The following is a 24,842-nucleotide window of genomic DNA, read 5'->3' as shown; positions in this document are numbered from 1 at the left end:
TGGCAGAAGGTGCCCTACTCTTGCCCATTCTGAATATCCTGTTACTCCAGAAATAGCACAGAAGACTTTATAGGTGCAAAGAGAGTTTCTTACTGAAGACAACTTCTAATGAGGTTACATTCTGAACATTAACTGATTGACATATATATATATAGTATGTCAGTAAGAAACTCTCTTTGCACCTATAAAGTCTTCTGTGCTATTTCTGGAGTAACAGGATATTCAGAATGGGCAAGAGTAGGAAACTTGGTATAAAACCCATAATATACCACCATCAGTACCTGAGCTCGATAATATTTGAAAAAGGTTTTAAGCTAATCCAAAAGGAAACATTTTATAAATCTATTTGATCAATGAAAGTGTATCTCTATCAAGATATAACGGTAATCTTTTGCATCTCATTGAACATTTTTTATCATCCAGAACCAAAATGGGGGCAATATAATTTTGTGCAAAAGCAAACTGTACTTTTTTGACATCTGGTCACAGACAACTAATAAAAAGGCACAAGTGTACATGTCTTTTGGTATTGACAGTCAATCATGGCTTATTAAACAAAAATTTGGCAAATACTCTTGAAGTAAAAATTTGTATTTTTCGTTGAACTAAATTCACGCTGTACTAATTAAACTTTGTTGTTAACAATATCATCAACAAATTTACACCAGACCAAAATAAGTCTAAAAAATATGGATCCACATTCAGGACATGTATCACAGGGCTGAGCGCTCCATGCACTGAAAAGGCTTTGACGTAAATGAGTAAGAAAATGTATAAAAAGGTAGCATAGCAAAAATCCATAATGGTCTATCGTAATTTTAAGTTAAACAATGTTCATTATTTGGCTACTTATTTTTCTGGTATGTTTGATTCATTATAAAATAAACCACACAGTTTGGCTAGTACTATTGAAGTACAAGAGTGTATGCTTCTGAAGAATTTCAGCATTCAGCAATAGTTTACTTTTACTAGAGTTTCACGGGTATATACTGCAGAGAACAAGAGAGTTAGAATCGGAGGAGGTTGGTACAACTGTGGGCCGGCAGTAAACACACAGCCAGGCAAAGTGGTGAAAGTGCCATCAGCCTTGAGTCTTGTACCCCAGAAGGACATCCTTAGGGTCGTTGACTGCCAGAGTTGCAAAATATTCCAACTCAACAACAGTTTGACCATATAACATATTTTTTCGACAAATAATAACAACGAAAGAAAATTGAGGTTGACCCAATTGTTTAATGACTTGTTTAGAGACAACATTGATATATAAAACAACCTAAGATATCAGACATTACAACAGCAAAATGAAAATAATAGCATTTGAGATAGTTTTAAGAGCTGGCTGTAATGAACCAACACACTTTTACGCCCTTATTTTTGGTTGTACAATTATGAGAGGTGTCTCATTTTACAGAAGTGATTAATAAGCATACCATTAAGTTTTTTTTTTTGAAAAGTTTATACTTTTTGAATATTTAAACAATTAAGTGTAAAGAAAGTTTGAGATTTCTGAATAACCAAAAAACTAAAATAAGTTTGTAATTACATTAATCATATCCTAAAAATCCTATAATTATATGACTAAACGTAGGGTCGTTAATTGTTTAAAGTTTAAACATTGTACTTGCAAGGCTAAAATCAAGATTGCCACCAGTATAGCTGATATGATATGGTGACCAAATGAAAGTTCTCATATTACAGAATATATGTCCATGAAACAAGTTTAAGTTGAAATGTAGTATTTTAGGTCTTTCTAAATTAAATCAAAATAATTTATCCTCTAAAATTTAAAATAGGATGTACGTTTAAATTATTCATTATCTTTAAAAATATAGTTACCTTAATTTTTTGGTTCTTAAAAGTAAAATAATATTCTATTATTTGAGAATTATTCCTACAAAGGTTATTAAAAAAGCCATGAGAACAATTAACTATGAAACACTTTTTGAGTTTTAATCTGATCGAAATGGGAGGGTAGTTTAAAGCAAAAAATTAAAATTTTTATATAAAATAAATAAAAAAGCAATGTCAAACGGAAGAAGTAAAATTTCAATAGCAAAGACCATAAATTCAGACAATACTAAGAATTTTTATAAAAAATATTGCAAAAAAAAACTAACAACCGCTGGAGACTATAACCGCAGACAAACTTAGGTGCAAATCCTTTTTACCTAAACAACTCTGTACTCCCTAACTCATAACTCCATTTTGTCAAGGATTATCTCTATTTCTACTACCTTGCTGAAAATAAATAAAATGTCTTTTTTGTATGACTACATGGAACTGGTGTTATGGTCCATTAGCCCAGCCACAAGGACCAGGATTGGGTTAAGGCTAGGGTGTGTTGAAATCAATGAACAAAATGACAAGATTTAGACATGGTCACGAGAGATATAGTGACAAGATTGATGATGTCATGTCTTCCATCTCCCCTGTCTTCCCACCCATTGACTGACTCATCAACCACTAAGACAAAAGAATTTTCCATTGATGCAAATTCTCCAGATAGTACTGCTATCTTTCAAAACTTAACTCACATAAGACCTGTATAACAGAATTACCTAACAATACGGAAACTGCAGGGTATATTTCAAGAATATTTACTATAAGTAAGAAATATGAAACCACTGACCTTAACCAACTCTTTAAGTCGTTCTCTGGTGTAAACAGCTCCAATCTCCTCGCCGAGCGCCCAGTCCAGTATTTTGCTGATGGGATAGGCCAGCGGAAAGGTGAGTACCATGACAACCTTGGTAATGTGGATGGTTTTGGCGCCAATTGCAAGGCCATGTCGGGAACATACTGCCTGGGGAGTGATTTCACCACAGACGACGATCAGGAGTGTGGAGACTACAACGGCAACCAGACCGGATGTCATATCGTCCAGCAGGATGGTAAAAGTGGAGTTAACCATTACATTACCCAGCAGGATACTGCACAGCAGGTAGTTCCCGTGCTCCCTCACCGGTAGGATCGTGCGGGCATAACGCCTCTCTGATTCGGTTCCCGTATTGCAAATGATGCGAAGATCCGTGCGGTCCAATGACATCAGGCCCAAATTCAAACCAGAGAACAATGAACTGAAGGAAAGACAGGTGACTATGATCAGCAGTTGTAGCCAGAGGGGCAGTAGCTTCTGGTAAGTTCGGACTTGTAGATATGGCTGGTTACCCAGGTGCACCCAATGAGAAGCGGTCTGCCCATCTACAGCTTCCTTGGTGCAGAGGAAGTACGAGGTGCCTGGCTTGCCCACTTCCGGCATCTGCAGATACAATAGAGCTGATGTGGCACTCTCCTGTATCGGTTGCTCAAACTAGAAAAAAGTAAAAAGTTGTATTATATCTCTAATATAACATTTATTATACCACTCTTTAATCATTTTTTATCAGGCTGCATGAGGAGGAATATAAGGAATAACTGGTAGTATACCTGTCCTATCAAGTGATGTCTAGAATAGAATAGAAAATCGCCTTTATTCCATAAGCATAGAGCTTAGAAATGGTGTCATACAAATCACTGACATTAGAAGAAGCTATATGCTATATCTAAGACAATATATGACTAACTGGTTAACCTGGCTTGGGTTTGGATCATGTTTTTAGTTTTAGATGTTGTGATGACTTACATCACAGTTATTATATAGTGGTAGTGGAAAGAATCAGTGTATTACATGTATCATTATTATATGTCTTAATGATACTGTAAATAGAGGTTCTGATTATTTTTCTTGTGTAACTTATACCAGACCTGAACACCAGTTTCGCATTCTTGTTTTCTTCAGTAACTAAAAACCTACTCAATTTTATTTCGCTTTTAATTTTGGTAGTATGAGATGTTTCATTTTTAATGTATCAATATTTACTTTTTAAATATTATTTCACAGCAGAAATTACACTGCTATTGAATAATACTGTTAATATCTAAATAGACAAATACACATTTAAAAGTAAAGGTGGAGTAAAAGAAAACTTTTAAAGTCTTACAATAGAAATTTTGCAAAAGAACCAAATAGTGAAAAAAAAACTTGTCCAGCGGTCCCCCATTAAAATAAAAATCTGATTGTTAAATAAAATAGAATGAAACCACAAAACCTTATCTCTTAACTGTACACTTCAATTTCTCTTGACACCCTAATTTTTAAATATATTACTACAAATTGTAAACAAATATTGTGCAAGTCTTAATTAATCATGTACACAATAATATATAACATGCATTATGTAAATTAATCAATAATAATTATTTATTAATTGGATTGTAATTTAATAGCTAAATGCATTCAATCTGGTTACCTGAATTGAGATACATAGATACATAAAACGGGTATCTTAAAGTACCCCCTCCCTAATTATTAAATTTCTTATGAATATAGATAGAGTGATTTACTTTCGAGAATGTTTATATGACCAGCTGAGGAGTTTTTGATGTATGAAAATTATTTACCTCCCGCCAAAAATGGGGTATTTTCGGGAAAAGTCAAAATTTTTAAATAGGAATCCTAGCAAATGACACTTAATTTCAAAGATATTATAAAAAGAAAAATAGCACAAACTAGAGGTCTCTAACGTTACTCTATAAAATTTGGTGGCCTACTAAAGTTTGAATTGTTTTATAAAACCCTCACAATTTAAGTTACATTTTATGTTATTGTAAGGCAGATAAAACATTCACTCACTAGTTATTTTGAGAACTTACGGTACCGAATCGTAAAACAAGTTATTACAAGAATCAACTGACATCAAAAACCATAAATAACACAGCATTTATTAGGTTTTGATTTATCTGACTGAGGTCCAGTAGGAAGCTCTGGGAATACCAATAGCTGGTTAAATGCCTTGTTATCTCTTACTGGTTGCCAGTTAGTATGTGAGACATATTCAGTACAGTTACTGTGTTTCTTGTAACCAAAGAGAAGCCCATATTAACAGTTGATATATAGACAACTCCACCAATGATAAAACATTTTTACATGAATTTGAATATTTGATGATTTTTTAAATGGTGTAGAAAGAAATATAAATTTACATGTGGAGACTAAAATGTAAATTTAATGCAGAGAACTAAAGTAATAATCATTTGTAAACAAAGTTGTATCATTTGGTTACCAAAATTATTCAGAAAACACCCTAGAATCAACTAAAGTCACATATATTAAAAGTATAATTACTAACTGTAATAATAGTATATTACAAAATAAAATTGCAAACTTTAATATATCTGGCCACTTTGCTGAACTGATTTAAAAAAATTGTATTCACAGAAAACACCATCACTTGTGATGTTTTCTCTGTAAACACAGCACATTCTCAGATAGATTTCTGCTAGACTATTCCCCTCTACTTGGTTGAAACGAATAACAATCAGCAATTCACCATTGATATTGTTTATGTCGCACCAGGTATGTCATTTTGTGTTGGGCTTGCTCTGCATTTCCAGAAAAGGGTTTGCGCAAACAAAGACTATAAGAGTCCTAAATGGACCAGAGGCAAACATGCCATCCACATCTCAGGAAGTTGGAATTGCTCACACCACCAATAATTATGGTTTAAATTGGCTACTCTAATATGGAAAAATCAGGAATGCTGTCATTAAACTGGAACCAGAGAAACCCGCCTTGGCACAGGCATGAATTTCAGTACCCATTACATCGTTCACTGACAATTTTACAGACAAGGAGAATATTAGATAGACCTAAATATTTTTATCAGAAAATATTAAAACGGAAAAACTGTAATTTTTACAAAATACTTTATAGTATTAGATAACAAAGTACATTGCAGTATTAATTGGATAACATTTATTGTTACACTGAGCACAAGGTAATTTACTAGAATTTACTTGTTTACTTCACCTAGTAAATTACCTACTAAAGAATTTAACACATCTAATTAGATCAAATAATATACATAGCTCATCCAGCTCCTGTTGACATTTGAGATCATGATAACACAGTGTTATAAAAGATAGTGAATTATTCACCTCCTGGTTAACGCCGATGGGATACTCGCAGATAGCTCCCTCTTCCAGATTCTCATCAGTAAGTACAAATTTGGTATGATTAGTCCAGCCGGAGCCAAACAGTCTCAGTACGCCAGACGTACCGACCAGCAGTTCCGGTATTCCTGATTCAGCAATGTCCACAGGCTTCTCAGAGTCTTCAAGCTTGAAACCGTAGACCTTCACCTTGGACACAACTGGGAATAGGGGATCCACTGGTACAGGGTCATCAGACAGCACTGTCCAGTCACTGCTGTGTGCGTTGGCCACTGGCCCTGCCTCGGCTACACTGCAACAAACCCAGGACTTGACGTTACAAACTCATCCGAACCTGGACATAAAGAATCTACTGGTATAGGGTCTTCAAACAGCACAATCCAGTCACTGCTGTGTGCATTGGCCACTGGCCCTGCCTCGGCTACACTGCAACAAACCCAGGACTTTGGTGGCGAGGGGGAGAGAGGTGATTTGGATTCAAGATTGGCACATGTAACACAGTGTAAAACATTTATATTGCTTATGTTGTATTAGAAAGATTGGATATGAAACAAGAATGACGTAATATAAAGACCTATCTGACTGAATTATCTAGGAGGTGATAAAAATTAATAACAAGCCTAGATGGTGATCTGCTACAACAGAATAATGAGAAGATCTGTTTATTGGTAAAAAGGACATACTATTATAAACCTTCAAAATATCAACTTTTAAAGGCATTTTGAAGTTTGCATAGTGCTCTTGAGATTACTTGAATTCGAGCTAAATATTTATATATTCACATGATTTAAATATCTTTATGAATAATGCTAAAATATATTGGGTTATAGCGAGAAGCAACAAACTGTTCACCACGTGTACTTTAAAAAGTGTTTAAACTAAAAATAACTTTGCTTGATTATTTCTCTATGCAATGGAAAAGCTGAAGTAAAACTGCTACGGTAATTTCTGGGTTTATGACAAATAAATTATAACTGTATCACTTTGGAAGTTCTCATTTAATAGAAAAATTATTGCTTGGCTACTTCCAGTTGAAACTTTACAGACTTGCTGAATAAAAATTACTTAAAACTAGATGATATTCATTTTCCCAACACAGGCGATATCATCAATTTGAAAAGGCCTAGTTAGTACAAATTAGAACAATAATTCTCCATTCCTGGCCATTATATCTCGTACAGTTTTCATAAATGGGTATAAAAACGAGTATGCGTGTAAAAAATAATTTAATTTAGATCAGACATACAATCTTCTTTAAATAAACTTACACAAGCATTTTCCAAACAGAAATAAAACTAATCAGCAGCCAACATTAAAAGATTAAATGGGTTGCTAGAGGCCATCGCTCCCAACTCTCAAGTGGCTCTCGCTGCTGTCTTGTTTGTTCAGTAGTTAACAATTATTTTAAGATAATTTGAATAAGAGTTTACTGTTACAGTGTATGTAGACTGAATCAACCAACGCACATAAACTATAAATTCAATGGAGCATTGAAAAGATTTGAATTTATTATCACTAGTAAATTATTACACCTCTCTAATAAACATGTAAGGTTATAAAAGAAATTATAAACACAACACACTTGAATGCTTTGGAAACATTTTACATTAACAAAAAAAAAATAATACCCATTATATTGTATTACATGGGAAAAAAGGTGCAAGTATATTCACAAAAGTTACCTCTAAAGACAAATATGAAATATTCCAAAGAAACAATAATAATTATTTTACTATAGTACACTGTATTGGAAAAACATATTTTCCGGTTTTAGTCATAGCCTGTTAAAATGAAGCTTATTGCTTTGTAAATTGTTATAATATATATGATAAGAGGACCTTCTACTAATTACAAGATAGTGTAGCACTGCCAGTCCACAGCAGTCCATATGTAACTACTTCTAGAAATGGCCTTCACATGATACAGTCACAGTTTCTGCTGAGCATTACTCATATTAGCTAACTCCAGGAATTGTTTGGTTTCTTCTAATTCACCATTGCACAACAGAGCAAGAAAATCTCAATATAACTAAATATGAAACTAAAATAAAAGTGCTTATTTTAAAAACTATTTACTTTTCTTAGTTTTAAAAAGATTAATTTAAAATCAATGTTAAACCCATAATGGCCTCAAAATTATGATATCTTTTAATTTATGTTTATTTGAAAGGGAAATATTACTACAAAACAAGTTTTTTTTAATGAACAGGAAAACAACCAAAAAAAGATTTTACAATGTACAAAGATAAGACATTTAAGTAAATGAATTGCTGTTTAAACAAGAATTTCATTTTACTATTGGACAATTTGACTAGTGGAAAAATACTTAAATGGGTTAATGATCAAATCCGTTACTTTGGTTTACTTAAAAAATGATCCAGAAGCTACAAGAAAGTAACAGTGTAGTGATAATAGAGTGTCTATTGCTAATGTTAGAGGCAGTGAACTCCATTAAACTGCCATACTCTGAACAATAGATTGAGCTCACTTAAAAAATGGTTCAGAAGCTACAAGGATGTAACAGTGTAATGATAATGGAGTGTCTGTTGCTGATTTCACTGGCAGTTAACTCCAATAAACTGCCATCCTCTGAACTACAGATTGAGTTCAATTAAATGATAGTCTACAATTGTTTGATTACTAACCACATCCTGCTAATTTTGCTATAACTGCTTTTTCAATTAAATTTTAACCTGCAGGTATTTGCGTACAACCTAGCAATTTAATTTAATTCTTAAAAGCATAAAATCCTCATTATTTCTAATTGTTTTGTTCTGTAACATAATTATCAATATCTAGGACAGAGACAAGAAGGGAAAATTATAACAACTTACTTGAAATAATTTTTAATATTTGTATATTAGAGATGTGAGCTATGATTGCTTTATGCACTTTTGAGATTAGTTATTTACATTACTCTATCCAAATTTTGAATCTTTGTGGATAATATATTGACCTTACACCCACCCTACAGCAACAAGAGACAACCAACGCCCTACCCTGGAAAAGTAATCAGTTAATGTAAGCAACCTGAGGTATCAAGAGACATTCAATCATTTTTGAGAGCTTTTTTAGAACTTTATTAGATTTTTTTCAAGATTTCAAGATATCTCTGTTAAATAAATAACTACTCAATAGAAAAAGTTAATGCCAATATGTTGCACACAAAATAGTTTAATTAATGTCTGTGATTCACAAGCAATAATTATGAGTAAGGAAAACTTCCTTTAATTAAAAGACATAACAGTGCAAAGAATAAAGAGAAGTTCAATCAAGATAACATTTATATTTCTTCTTTATACAATTCAATATTCACATTTTTACAACATTTACTAGCAGTCACCCACGGCTTCGCATGCACAATTTTTGAGGCACATAAGGTATATTTTTTTCTAATATTTCATCACTAAACAATAGGTACACAAGATTCTTTTTTTTTTTTTTTTTTTTTTTTTTTTTTTTTTTTTTTTTTTTTTTTTTTTTTTTTTTTTACAACAGGTAAGTTTTAGAACTATATACATTAATAGTAGGAAATTAGGTAGCAATGAAAAAAAGTAGGCAGAAATGAAGAATTGTATTAATTTACAATTCTAACCCTACCAATACAGTAGTTTAAGTTAAAGTTATTCCTGGAGCAGTTAAAATTTGATCCACTTCCTTTCCACTATAAAATAATACTTTTTCCTGAAAACTTGTGGATCTGATCGGAAAGTGTCCGTTTACAGATACATTTTTGTAAAGCAAACGTTTTAAAATTAGACTGACACTTTTAATGAAATTTTGTTATATGAATTTGTTATGAAGTTTTTATTAATTAACAAAAGAGAGTTCTTTTATACAGTATAGTAAGTAACAAGAGATGTTAAAAACGAGCAATCCCCTAAGTCTTGAAATCCATGACCGAGAATGACAAGTGATGAAATTATGATAAGTATGCTATAATTTAGTAAAGTATAAGTGGAATTCTTCAATAACACCGCTGAGAAAACACAGCTTAACTTTAACTACAGAAGACAAGTTAAAGACTATTAAAATATAACATTAAAATTGTTGCTCCCATTAAGGGTTATCGGAGGATAAAAAGATGTTTAAACTTTTTAAATTAAATTCTAATTTAAATTAAATTTTAAATATTAAAAAAGATTTAATGGTTCTAGATGTGTAGTCATAACTAACGTGACGGTATTGTGGTCACTTTTATGCACAATTGTACATAGCTCATAAAATATAGTTTCAATTATGTAAACTAAATTTTCATAAAAAGATTGTTTTAGACATTAAGTGTGAACTTTTACATAGCTAATTCAACTACAGTTTAAATTATAATATAAGTTAAATTTTCATAGACCTACGCATTTTTGGAAGTACATTAACAATTATCAACTATTATGTAATAAGTAATAACTACTATATAATAGTAAAATTTGTCTTACTTTTTTTAACTAGTCTACTTTCGAGTAAGGTACACTTTTGGAAACAGCTGTTGAAAATTTAAATACAATAAAAATTAATTGTAAGGAGAGAATTTTGATTCATGAAGACCTCAAAGCTTTTTCTGATGCCTTTAATTAGACAGGTCTAATTAGGCCTTTATTTTTGTTTTAAATAATATACCTTAATTAATTTTATAATCACATTGCAAAAAAGATAGTAAAAATAAGTTTTAGAAAAAAAGTTGAAAATATTTGGATTGTTTCCCAATGTTATATTTCTTAAATGTGCACCATTTTAATAACATTTCAAAAAATTTTCATATTAATAATGGAATTTATCTCAGAGAGAATTAAATAAAAATATGCACTTTAAATACATCCAAAACACATCAGGTACATAAGTGGCCAGACATTATGCTCACTACTTGTCCAGTTGGTATTCACACTTGGTCAACAAACAAAGGTAGTTAATTGAATATCTTCTTTCCCGATCAACAAACATTTCATTGTTTCTTGTTGGGGAATAGATTGGGATAAGCGAATATTCAATAATAGCAATAAAACAGTTCATAAAACTGCTTCAACACCTTAGCAGTGTTATCAAGTCATAAAACATTTCATAAAGTATCCGGCTTACTAGGTTTACTACTTTGCATACTGCACAAACATCTGTTGATTTGTGTGTGCCATGACTCAAAACAATAGAATGGTATGCCATTTAATGCCAAGGCATTGCTATGCAACACACGGTTATTGCTTAGGACTGAACGATCCCTCTCTACTGTAACTCATACGATAACAACCTATTGTTTTTTTCAGATAAAATCTAAAATTATTCATGGAAATTTGCACAAAATTGTATGTCAAAATAGATTTTTTATTTGTGTATCTTTTGATACATGATTATTTGAACGATCTCAAAATCCTCCTCTCATGAATAAAACACATTGACAGAACAGCAGATTACTAATAACTTAAAGAAAATTACTTGTAGCAATTGTCAAAATTAAGGACCAATTAACTTATTAAAATATATAAGCAACAATTAAGAGCAAGGATGCTCCAAGTATTCTACCAAAACAAGGTGTAAAAAAGTCCCGCATTGGCTTGGTAACTCCCAAACAATTACAAGTAAATCAGTAAAACTTGGTACTTCATTATTGCACCTATAAATCTACTTTTTGAAGTAAAGAATGGTTTACAGACGGCTTTAAATCAAAAAGCGGCACAGGCGCTGGAATTGTGGTGTGAGACCATGCAGGGAGCTGGTGGTCCCTATGGGTCCTTACCCTACAGTTTTTCAGGCGGATGTTGCAGCCATTATGGAATGTGCTCGTGAGAATCTTTGTTTGCTTTATAGGAGTAAGACGATTAATATTTTCATGGATAGTCAGGCAGCACTGATGGCGCTGAACTCTTGTGTGTTCAAATCCAGACTTGTTTGGGATTGCTATCAAGTCGTTTCTTCCCTTGCCAGAATCAACAATGTGACTGTTTGTTGGGTTCCTGGTCATAAGGGGATCCCTGGGAATGAAAGAGCTGATGTCCTGGCCAATCGGGACTTCAGCGTCAATTATGACAGGCCCTCAACCGTTCTGCGGTATTCCAAGGTGTGAATCCTTTGGGGCTGTCTCGAAATGGGTTCGCGCTGAACATGAGAGAAGGTGGAGGTTGCATCTAAACATGAGAATGAGCAGAATGGTACTACAGTCGCCTTCCTCCAGAGTGGTGTCTGACCTTCTCTCACTAAGTAGATCAATGTCTTCTCGGGTTGTAGGTCTGATCACGGGACATGGTCACCTGAGGAAGCATCTTCACAGTCGGCATCCTTCAGGAGGATCAGCTTTGTAGAATGTGTGATGAGCAGGATGAAACTGCCGAACACTTGCTCTTTGATTGTCCTACAATAGCAAGGGAGTGTGGTAGTTTGGATGGCATGTTTGGTAGTTTGGACAAGGGTGGCGAATTTCCCCCAGGAGGACCTGATAGGTTGTTTTTTGGCGGTTTGCGGAACTGTTCAAATCACCAGTCTATACTGGTAGACCTCATGGTGTTTCCGAGGTGTGCAAAAGGCCCTTGAGGCTTAAGTGCATGGCAGTAGTCCGCCCCATAGAAGAAGAACAAAAAGAACTACCATTTTTTGATATATCAAGGGGATGGCCCGTAAGGAGTCAGAAGAAAATCTTAAAAGAGAGCATAAGTCGAGTTTATTAGTAGAGTACAATACCGCAAATCTAACCTCAAAGGCTTCACTCTTTAAAAATTACGCTGATTTAAAGTTTAAATTATTTACAATATAGGTCCTCTTCTAGATTGTTTAATATTCTTGTCTTGGCTCAAGTTGTTAAAGTTAAACTTATTAAATGAATACTGGACTTAAGAAATAGTTTTTAAGGTAGCTAGTGACTCTTCACATCTAATGGAAGATGGTCTACAAGGAGTTCGGCAAAAATATATAACTTATTGGACATATTTACTTGTAGTTTGTCATATCACAGTTTTACTTGTCATACTAGCTTGTACTTTTTAAGGAATCAGTACAATGCACTGTGATAAACTGGTGTCTAGTGCTATGTGATACAGATCCAGAACTACCACACACCAAGCTAAGTGCTAAAAACTGACCATGCTTTGTGATTGTAAACATTAAACAAAATATTCACTCAATTATCGTGATAGTATAATTAAATAGTCAGTCCTTATTTTGGTCCTTTCCCCTTTTGAGAAGAATTATCAGTACTGTACCAATTTTTTCAGTAGTTCCAGTGGATGTAAATTGTATCTTGGTGATTTGTGATATAAATCCAAAATTAACACACAACAAGCCAGAGCTACAAAATGATAATTCTTTGAGATTGTACATAGAGGATTTTACAAGAGGTGAAGCCATTCACTCTGTTATCATAATTATCAGTTAAGTAAGTTGCTCTACATTGATATTCTACTCATGGGAAGAGTTGTGGAGTACCACTTTAAAATTTGTTATATTTGGGTTAACAGTAAATTTTACTCACTAAAACTTTTTAATTGTTTGTAAATCGAAAGCAGTTGTCAGAACCGAACCATGTAAAACCTTATTGGCTCCTTATCAACCTCAGAATAATTTATATTTCGAAATGTGTTCCCCTTATGATTTGTTTCTTCAAAAGCATTACATATGATTTTACAATGGTGACAATTTTTTAGTTTAATGACGTTGTTGGAATTTCAGGAAATGTAGTTTTCCCTTAAGTATTTGGTCTTGAATTTAAAGAGTTTTTATTTATTGAATGGTAATTTTAATGTACTCTTGAGTAACAAAAATCTATCTACAAAATAGTTTTTCTTCCATGTCATTGTAACCAAAGTTACCGTATAAATTAAAAATTTAAATTTATGTAGGGTAGTTGTCAAATAAGTAACAAAATCTAGGGAAACACTTTTGTAATTTGAATGTACAAGAGCAGGGTCAATTATAAAATATCAATAAATTGTTAATAGCTCACACTTCATACAAAACCCAATTTTTCTCATTTTAGTGTTTATGTTTATTTTATGCTCTACAAGGCATTTATTATTGAACTAGAAGTTAAGGCGGCTTCGCTCGCAATTTCGTAGGGTTTGCACCTGTATGAGCACTTCTGGTTCAAGTGAATTATATTCTACAAATATTCTCCAAGAATATTGTAGAAAAAAGTGTTATGTACTTCAGATAGACTTTTTTATCATGAAAATTACAAAATAAGATATAATGTGTACATAATAATAGGTCAGAGGCGAGAAAATAAAGTTTAGTTTTTAGGAGGAAATGAGGACAAAAATAACAGAATATATAGAATGAAAACAACAGAATACACTCCTGGACTGGTGTTCAACTACTGTACGGGTACAATAAATAGGAATTGAGGTAGGTCAGAACCAGAACCGACCGTGACCGCGAGCGTGGCGAGGGGCTCAGGCCATTGATCTGTCTATAGGCTACTACTGCCACAATAGTGCTACTGTTCAGTTGTTCATCATTCTCACAGCGTTCGCCCGGCCGTTCTGACCGCTCTCCTGACGTCATTCTCCATTCCTCACTTCCATGCAAACGTTTAGTACTTATTGGTTAACTCTGAACTCTTTTGAACGAAGAATCCGGTCACCCATTCACCTCCTGTCAATTCATTCATGCCAGTCTTGTAGAAGTTTGAGACTTGATTGATAACTCAGCCTTACTTGACAAAGATCGTGACAAGAATTACGAGTCAAAACTTATGTTGTTTAGTTAACTGGACTAACCAATCACATATGTGTCATTTTGAACTGATAATTCTCTCTCAAGAACTTAGTTACTGGAGGTAGTAACAAAAAGTAAAATGTAATACTCATTCCACAACTTACTTATTATTGATGGTGTACAATGACATGAACGATCTAAGGAGAAACAAAGACAGTTCTTCAGGTTTCCGCGGCCGATTTTTCTCGTTTACACCGTATCAACACTTTGATAAACTGTACAATCGTTAAAACAGAAATTAACTTCAACGAAGAAGACAGAATTATATTATCAATAAATTGGCAGCTTGTTCTGAAAATTCCTACTGATCACCGATGGGTTGACCTGTAGACAATCGCACGAGATAATTCTGGCCCCTCCACACATCTTTCATAACTAGACTGACTGGCACTGACATCTTGCTTGAAGACGACTACACAGCGAGACAGAAATATCTCAATATCATAACTGTTGAAACGCGCTGTAAACATTCTATCTCGCAGCCATAATACAATTATGTCTCGTTTAGAAAATATATGTGAAACACAATGCAATTATTTACTTTTATTGGTAATGTTAATTGCATACTATTCTCCTGAAAATAATATACATTAGGTACCAGCCAGAATCGGACACCAAAAATATTTTTTTTTAATAATTATTATTACTCTATTAAATTTTATGTACTATTTCCTCTATTTCCTGAACAAAAAGACACCTTAGTTATACTTGTACTACAACAATAAACGGTATGTAGTTTTTATGGATTACACAATCTTTTATGCTGATCTGCTACCATAAAACCCAGAAACAAGACAAATACTTGCTGACAATATACAACATAGCTTCCTGAACATTACGTTTTTATTTTTAAACTAGTCCAGATTTTACAATCACTTTAAACTTAGTACATTACTCCATTCTCACAAGGTAGATGTGAGTCGGTATTTCAGTACTCAGTACTTTGTAACGGTTACTTTTCTCCAGTATCTGTAACGGTTACTGAGGACCAAAAATACTGATGACAGATACTTTGTATGTAGTACTAACTCTGTATTGTTACAAGATACAGATATTTTCTCGTACTGATTACTTTACTAGTCCTGAAGTACTCATATACTTACTGATACCGAATACTGAAATACTTGAGGCTGACAAATACAATATTAATACTGCGATTGTAAAGCCCCAACTGGAAAATATTGCTAGTTCACAATGTAAATTACTCACCAACCCCGGTGTCTGTGTGATATTCTTGAATTAGTTATTGAGTAAATAATGTATTGTTTTAAAGGAAACTAAACAGTTTATACATTGTGTTAAAAGTGTTGAATTATGCAAAATATGATTAGATATTTTATGTTTTTACTTAAAATGAGAGCTTATTTAATTTGTTCATAATACAAAAATGCGTTAATATACCAAAAGTGCACCAAAGAAAATTAAAATTACTTATAAAATAGAATTTTATTGTCCTAACCTTAAAGAACACCCAATGTAAACAGCCCATTGGACTAGCAGCAGAGGTTCAATTTATGATATACTGTATTTCATTAATTACATCTCCAAAAGTATAAACTTAAAATAATAATAAATTACCTATATTTATCCATTTTTTACATAATTGCGTTGTCCTTTTGAAGACTATTAATTACATCAGAGCATTTACAAAACTGTGTTTATTACGGAAAATACTCAGTATTTTAAGCGTTACAAATACGCTTACTGATACTGATTTAAAGTCTTCTAGTATCTAAAACAAAGATGAAATACTGATTTAGAGTATCTAGTATTTAAAACGTGAACAGTACGAAAATACTGATTTCAAGTATCCAGTATTTAAAGCGTTACAAATACTGAAATACTGATTTAGAGTATCTAGTATTTAAAACGTGAACAGTACGAAAATACTGATTTCAAGTATCCAGTATTTAAAGCGTTACAAATACTGAAATATTGATTTAGAGTATCTAGTATTTAACACATTGATGGACAATAGCGATTGTTATAAATTGTATTAGGTGACGTGCCTGCTATAGCAGTCATGACTACGTTACTGTATATAGCTGTGACTGCTATAGCAGTCAAATACACAAGTGATGTTTAGGGTCATGACTGCTATAGCAGTCGTAATTAAAAAATTAATAGGAACTAAATTAATTCATTTTTCAATTATCACAAAACGTTGAGTGATCAAGTAGGTCTTATTTAATTTATATATTCACTTGGAATTTTGGGCAAACCCTTTCCACAGTTGGTAGCCCTTGTCAACCAGTTGTTTACCAGTAGTGACCTGCTCTTTCATAATGCGAGCTGTCCGATCACTGTCAACCTGTTCTGAGTAATAGTGTGCATTCTACTGCAGTAGAAATTGAGTACAAATAGTGAATTAATTAAAATAGTAAAAGAAATTTTAGATTTACCGAGTGAAAGTGATGTAGATCCTAAAACTGACCCTGTAGAATTAGCAAGTGAAAGTGATATAGATCCTACAACCAACTTTGTACAATTACCAGGTGAATGTGATTTCGAACAAGTAAGTGAGGCTGAAAGCAACACACATACTAGTGCCGTAAGTGATCACAATATTGAGGCTGTAGGTCTAAATATCCTTAGTTCCAATGTTTTATCTGAAGGGCCTGAAAATGAATACTTTACGGAGTCGGGTGTTTCAAGTAAAACAACCTCTTTTGTTGATAGCTCTAGTGAGGCTGACGATACGGATGAGGATCCAAACTATATTCCATCCGATGTAGAAAGTAATAATAGTGAGGAAATTAAGCAATCCTCAGAGGAGGAGTTAGTTTTAAATTTAAACCAACCATCTACCTCAAAAATCACCCAAGCTCCACCTTTGGTTTGGTCTAATGACACAAAACCTATTCCAGTTTTTTAATTTGACAATAGCTCTACCGGTATAAAATTACAATTACCTGAAAATGCAACTCCTTATTATGTTTTTAACAAACTATGCAGTGATGAGATTATGGACATGATTTGTCAATCAATAAATAACTATGGTATTTTGATGGATTGTCGTTCTCGTCCACACGCAAAAGGTCGAAGAATGAGGAATTTTAAGCCAGTTACTATTGATGAGTTGAAGAAATTTCTTGGACTTAGTTTATTAGTAGATCAAATTGGGTTTTCCCGGTTAAGAAATACGTTTTATACTGATCCCCTTTATTACCACCCAATATTCTCTTATACAATGAGTGGTAGGCGGTTTGTAAGACGTGTGCAATTTTTATACTGTTCTTTATACTTATTTTCAGGGTTATATTGACTTATTTTTATCATATTTCTTAAAACTTTTACAATAAATTTTTATTATTAAATTGAAAACGTGATGACTGCTATAGCAGTCCTGACCTATTTAATAAATTTTGGTGTGCAGGGTCATGACTGCTATAGCAGTCCTATTTTTCTTCGTTTCCATGCAAACCTCCATGTTACAAGTAGACTAGACATATCGATTTAATATCTGTAGGTCAAGGACTTAACGAGATTTCAAAGTGTCTCTCTAGGGACCCTCATAGGCTATGACTGCTATAGCAGTCACGCACTTTAAGGTAGTCAAGGATTTGAAGTGGCGTTAAAGCAGTCACTCATCATGACTGCTATAGCATTCACGTCCGTCAATGTGTTAAAACGTGAACAGTACGAAAATACTGGTTTCAAGTATCTAGTATTTAAAACGAGCAGTAGTACTCAGTATCGCCCAGTAACGGTACCAGAAGTAACGGTTACATGTATGTACTGATTTAGCCCATCTCTATCACAAGGTAGACAACACTTAGAAGTATTAAATCTCACTGAGTACGTGGCAAATCTGATGCACTGATAAACATCCCTGTAAGAATCCAAATATTCCTAAATATGGGAGAGAAGTAGCGGAACACCGAGTACACTGTTGTCCATCGCCACCCAGTGAGATATGATCCACATCCTATCTGATGTCACCAGTCATTGAGAACAAAACGCTTCCAGATAGGCGAGGGAGGAGAATGTGGGGGCAAGGAAGCGAGGAGAAATATTGCGCAGTTGCAGGACGCAGGTGGTGAAGCCAAGGCTCAAGTTACGCACTCTGGCGTGTCTGTCTTGTCTTGTCGTCGAGTATATCGCTTCGCACCACTTCCTCTATGGCGGATTTATACGCAGTACGTGACGCACACCTGCCCGTCAACTGACATTAAATATCCCCGCTATAAAAAAATAGGGGTTGACCGCGTTGTAATGTTACCAACTGTCAATTTTGGGATAAGCGATGATTGAAAACCCCAAATGTGATGCGTTTCTTAATTTCAAATATATTACTTCAAAATGTAGTGTCCAGTAGTCATTCACTACAGAGGATCAACTGGCAAATTTACAAGTCCAACTGTGGTTTGTATCAGTAAAACTGGTCGATAAGAAAAGTAACACAAACATACATAACAGCAACTTAGTTTAGAATACTAACCTATACAGCCGAACTTATTATACTAAAAAACCAAACTAATAAAAAAAGGCTACAATAATAACTTGACATTAGACAACTACGGCAATGTCTATATAGATCATTATTTCCGAGGGAGCTGAAACTCTGGGTTATTTAGGATGTACAAAATACCCTCCAAAAACAAGAACTCTGAAAACTAACTTTGGGGATTTGTTGAGGTTTAAGGCCTTGTAAACGTGTTTCAGTTTAAAATAAACTATTGTGTGCAATATTGAGGTTTCTCTTTGGAAATTCTGGGGGGCGGGGAGGCTTGAATCCCCTGACCACCCCCCTTATATACGTCACTGAACGGCGGTGTATATACATATGGATTCATGTTGTCGTTCCAGCAGTAGAAAAGAATCCATTTTAGTGTTACATACACCATATGCGGGATTCAAAAATACAACTGAGCACATTTCTGAGAATAGTAACCACGTTCTTGTTCTTGTTCATGTTCTAACATGTTCTTCAGGTGCCAAATCGTAAGACATAAGACAAGCAGGCATCTGTTGAATAATGAACAGCATTATAGCGGCGAAAACCACAAATCAAGTATATACCTGAAAGTCCACTTGTCACACAAGTGTATCACTGCTCTGTACACGCCGCAAGTGGATTGAAAACATCTAATGCTGTACCTTCAACATCGCCACGCACACGTATTGTTGGTTTGATAATTATTTAGCTCTCAAAACCCAGTGTTCTTTTAAAAGTGTTTAATATAAATACTACCACTTAAAGAAATTATTTCGTGATGGAACAATTGCAAATTCACCAACAGCTTATCACTACAAGATATGAAACCGATTATGTTATCTACTCCTATTTAACCGTGTAAGGGCCTAAAGGATATACTAGCCATATTTGTAATCTGAAACACTATTGCTTAAAACGATGCATGCAACAACATAAATAAAACTATGTCCTATACATTTCCTCATCCACTGGACAGGACAAGCAATAAGTGCCAAAATTAAAGTTAAAAATAGAGTTCTAGGAGAAGTACAAGTAAATAGAGGTTCTTGCTACAACACAGAAGAACAATTTGCTCACGACAATAAAATGTAAATTTACCGTACTTGAAAAGAATTCACAACAATAAAATGTAAATTTACCGTACTTGAAAAGAATTCACAACAATAAAAGAAAATATAAAAATGCATGTGAAACGACCAGCATGTGTCAAGAAAATATAAATGGATCTGAAATACATTACAAGATAATGTAGGCTAAATTTACAAGATAATGTAGGCTAAATTTAATTGATATTGCATGACAAAAGAGAATGTAAATGTACTTGGTATTACCTGCACACGAGATAATGTAAATGTAATACAATTAAACCTAAAAATATTACTAACTAAAAATTAAAGAAATGAAAAAAAGACTTTGGTCCTTGATCTACCTTGGTGGTACGCTAAGGTAACCATTCTAGTCAATAATCTCAAGTATGCTTTCATGTTATTTGCTTTTTTATTACTAACGAAGCCATTTTGTTGTGGTTCATTCATTATGTTTGATATGAGTATAAAGCATACCCAGCAACACGAGCAAAACACAATAGTCTTGCCCATCTTCACACTAACGCTGGCAATATACGACAAATTTGAGTTTTTCTTAAAGAAACGTTTCTAAAACACATTTATTTGTATTCCACTATTGTTGTTAGTGTTGACTTGCCCAGGTGTGGGAGGCGGCAGGCGGACTGATCCGCTCAATTGGCGCCGACCGACACGCGACACCGCTGTTATGTTCGCGTTGATTGAGTCGACGAGTCCGCGGCCCACCACGCCTCTCTACTCTATTGGCCACGTCCGGCGCCAGTAGACGCTTAGACCAAAAATAATTTTATTGGCACGATATCGATAGCCTGCCTACTGAGTTAATCGCCTTAAAGAACACAACACGTTAATTAGTTCACAACACCTTTACAAGGCTGTTGACGATAAGAGAGTTAGGGCAAATCAACAACTCCGCAGACAGTTTACGTCTCCAAATTCAATAACTAATTTTACGTAATTGTACGCTTCGGCCCACAGTCAAGTCCGTTCCCCGGCCTGACATGCTGATGGGTGCAGTAACAGTTAAAATAGGTCAATTACAAAGTCCTCTATATAACTAGTGGTAGTAATCAGTAATAAATATACTGTGCGCTAAGGAGTCGATACCGAGGACACGATATACCTAACGAAATGGATAATTACGAGAATCTATTTCTGAACTATACTCAACGAGCCACAGTAGTCTGCGAGACAAGGGCCAATTTACATTTTATAATAACACAACTTAGTTTATCGTTAAGTGGATAGACGATTTCCCCCTAAAATAGTTGGACAGTCGCATCTTGCGCTCTCGATACTCCACACGACAATCGATTTTGGCGGCGCGGCATCTAAAAGTTACCACTAAATGATAATTTTGTACATGTCTAATTTTGTACCTCCAATCGTTATACGTACATGTAAATAATATATCCCAACCCAATGAGATTAGGGGATAAAATGATAACATGCAGATCATTGGTACCTACAGTTGATGGTTGGCTTTATTAAATACATTCCGAAAATATGTGTATAATAACAAGATCAAAAGAAAGTTTTTCAGGGAAATAATGCAGTAGGCATTGAATTCCCAACAACGTTATCATTTGGTTGTTGTTAATTTCATTTAAATTACTTAACAATCCCAAAATGCTATAAATAAATAAACTGTAAAGCATGACCCAAACTTTACTGTTTTAGAAATATTATATTCATACACGTCTTGATATATAAATACATATATACACAGAAATACATAAAAATACGTACTAAAATTGTGCGTTTTTTGTGTTTCCCGTTTTTAACATGTACGATGTTAAAATTTATTAAGATAAGTTATACACTGTATGTTTGTTTAAATTCTTTTACTAGAGATACGATTTCCAATGATTTCGCATTGTGGTCCCGCTAAGCATTGATGGACTAAATGCCAGTTTTCTGTCACTTCGTAATGATAGACTGACAATCACTGGCGCTAAGTGCAGGGACGACTACTAGTAATGTCCGGGTAGTTAGACGGGCAGACAGCCGTATCAATTAAATTGACCTCTGACCTCGCACGCGACCGACCACGCTACCGCTGCCGACTCATCGTCCGCTCCCTCCCCACGCGGCTACCGCCAACAGTCATCAGTTGGCCTACTTTACGCCAACTCGCGTCTTAACAGTTTAAACGCTGCTGCTGTAAAAGTGAGGTAGTTAAACGCCTGCGGGCGCCGGCGTGGCGGCTGCTATTTAGAAAATTAGTAAATAATTCAGCTATCATCTTAATTTTGTGATATATTTGCATTAATCCACGACGTGATGTCCAAAAATAACTTATTGATTTGGGAATAAACACATAATAAATCATAACCACGTTCTCTTAAAATTCGAATATAACTTTCATAAGCCCTTCATTTACCAAGGAGCGAAACTCATTTGTATACTGAATGCCCATAGACAATGAAATCAATAAGCAACTGGCATTATATTATAACTTTTAACACGGCAAGATATAAACTTTTATGTTTTCTTTATTGTTTAGTAGACAAATAATCTAAATACACAAGTTTTGCATTGAATCGAAGGGTCGCTTATTGTCGCAATTTTTATAACCATATTAAAATTTCTGTCAAGTGGTCGCATACTGTAACAAAAAAAACTTTAAAATTAGAATGTTAACACAACAAAACCATTTGAGACATAATTTCTAAGTCAAACAATAAGACAAATACGATTTGGTTGAGCCAGGATATGATTTTCGTTTTTGGTCCTGACGGGACATCCAGGGTATAATAAATAATCCGGAGGTCGAGCTGAACTTATCGATGGGCAAGGCATGTTGAGAAAGAGAAGAGGATGATTTATGATAGAATGGCATGCATAAATCGATGGGTGGCAATAACCTTTAGATATGCAGACGGACCACAGACAGGTGAAGCGACCATTGGTTAAAAATAGCCGCTGGCGAGTCGCCATGCCCGAGATCACGCCCGCCGTGCTGCGAGCGTCTTCCTCCTTTCGCGAGGCTAGATTTCAGATTATCGGATACATGCTTCGTTGAGCAAGCAAGTAAAACTATACAAAACAGTTTAATATTTAAAATGGTGATAATTTTCAAAATATATACCTGATAATTAGTGTAAATTATTTTATACCGACTCGTTAAATTAAACAATTTTTTTTGTTCTATGCACACGTCCTGGAACACATTTCACCACCATATCAATATTTGTAACGGGCTTGGACTAAACAATGGTGCCATGATGGTGGAATGTTACTGAGTTCTAGAAAACTGGCCTTGTCAAATGTATGATAACATTAATGGAATTTATTTAATAGAAAACCCAAACAAACTTTTATTCAGGCACATTAATAGAATTATACATTTTTAATTTAAAAAATCTGTAGAAGAAACTACGATCAAAATTGTACTATCAGTCTTCACTTAAATATAGTATATATTATCAACAAAAACACACTCTCAGCGGTTACCTGGCTTATACAACGCCTATCTGGGTTAATAATGAAACACTCTCAGCGATTACCTGGCGTACACAACGCATATCTGGGTTAACAACAAAACACTATCAGCGGTTACCTGGCTTAAACAACGCCTATCTGGGTTAATAATGAAACACTCTCAGCGGTTACCTGGCTTACAAACCGCCTATCTGGGTTAATAATGAAACACTCTCAGCTGTTACCTGGCTTAAACAACGCCTATCTGGGTTAATAATGAAACACTCTCAGCGATTACCTGGCGTACACAACGCATATCTGGGTTAACAACAAAACACTATCAGCGGTTACCTGGCTTAAACAACGCCTATCTGGGTTAATAATGAAACACTCTCAGCGGTTACCTGGCTTAAACAACGCCTATCTGGGTAAATAATGAAACACTCTCAGCTGTTACCTGGCGTACACAACGCATATCTGGGTTAACAACAAAACACTATCAGCGGTTACCTGGCTTAAACAACGCCTATCTGGGTTAATAATGAAACACTCTCAGCGGTTACCTGGCTTAAACAACGCCTATCTGGGTTAAATAATGAAACACTCTCAGCTGTTACCTGGCGTACACAACGCATATCTGGGTTAACAACAAAACACTCTCAGCTGTTACCTGGCTTAAACAACGCCTATCTGGGTAAATAATGAAACACTCTCAGCTGTTACCTGGCGTACACAACGCATATCTGGGTTAACAACAAAACACTATCAGCGGTTACCTGGCTTAAACAACGCCTATCTGGGTTAATAATGAAACACTCTCAGCTGTTACCTGGCTTAAACAACGCCTATCTGGGTTAATAATGAAACACTCTCAGCGATTACCTGGCGTACACAACGCATATCTGGGTTAACAACAAAACACTATCAGCGGTTACCTGGCTTAAACAACGCCTATCTGGGTTAATAATGAAACACTCTCAGCGGTTACCTGGCTTAAACAACGCCTATCTGGGTTAAATAATGAAACACTCTCAGCTGTTACCTGGCGTAAACAACGCATATCTGGGTTAACAACAAAAACACTCTCAGCTGTTACCTGGCTTAAACAACGCCTATCTGGGTTAAATAATGAAACACTCTCAGCTGTTACCTGGCGTACACAACGCATATATGGGTTAACAACAAAACACTATCTATCAGCGGTTACCTGGCTTA

General features: G+C 34.5%; 1 protein-coding gene across 5 annotated transcripts in view; it reads right to left on the bottom strand.

The window, feature by feature from the left end:
* The window catches only part of LOC124352741 (unextended protein), an 84,799-nt gene that overhangs the window by 43,526 nt on the left and 16,431 nt on the right, over window positions 1-24,842 (bottom strand). For 4 of the 5 annotated variants that reach the window (XM_046802385.1, XM_046802386.1, XM_046802384.1 and 1 more), the window contains exons 2-3: window positions 5,977-6,283; window positions 2,630-3,310 (exon numbers count right to left, since the gene is read on the bottom strand). In XM_046802385.1, the coding sequence (XP_046658341.1) occupies window positions 2,630-3,310; window positions 5,977-6,283 (988 nt within the window). The remainder of the gene's footprint in view (window positions 1-2,629; window positions 3,311-5,976; window positions 6,284-24,842) is intronic. The other variant, XM_046802387.1, reaches the window with a different exon arrangement.

This window comes from Homalodisca vitripennis, chromosome 1 (genome assembly GCF_021130785.1).
Source record: "Homalodisca vitripennis isolate AUS2020 chromosome 1, UT_GWSS_2.1, whole genome shotgun sequence".
Taxonomy (NCBI): Eukaryota; Metazoa; Arthropoda; class Insecta; order Hemiptera; family Cicadellidae; genus Homalodisca; species Homalodisca vitripennis.
This window is presented reverse-complemented; position numbering and strand designations above follow the sequence as displayed.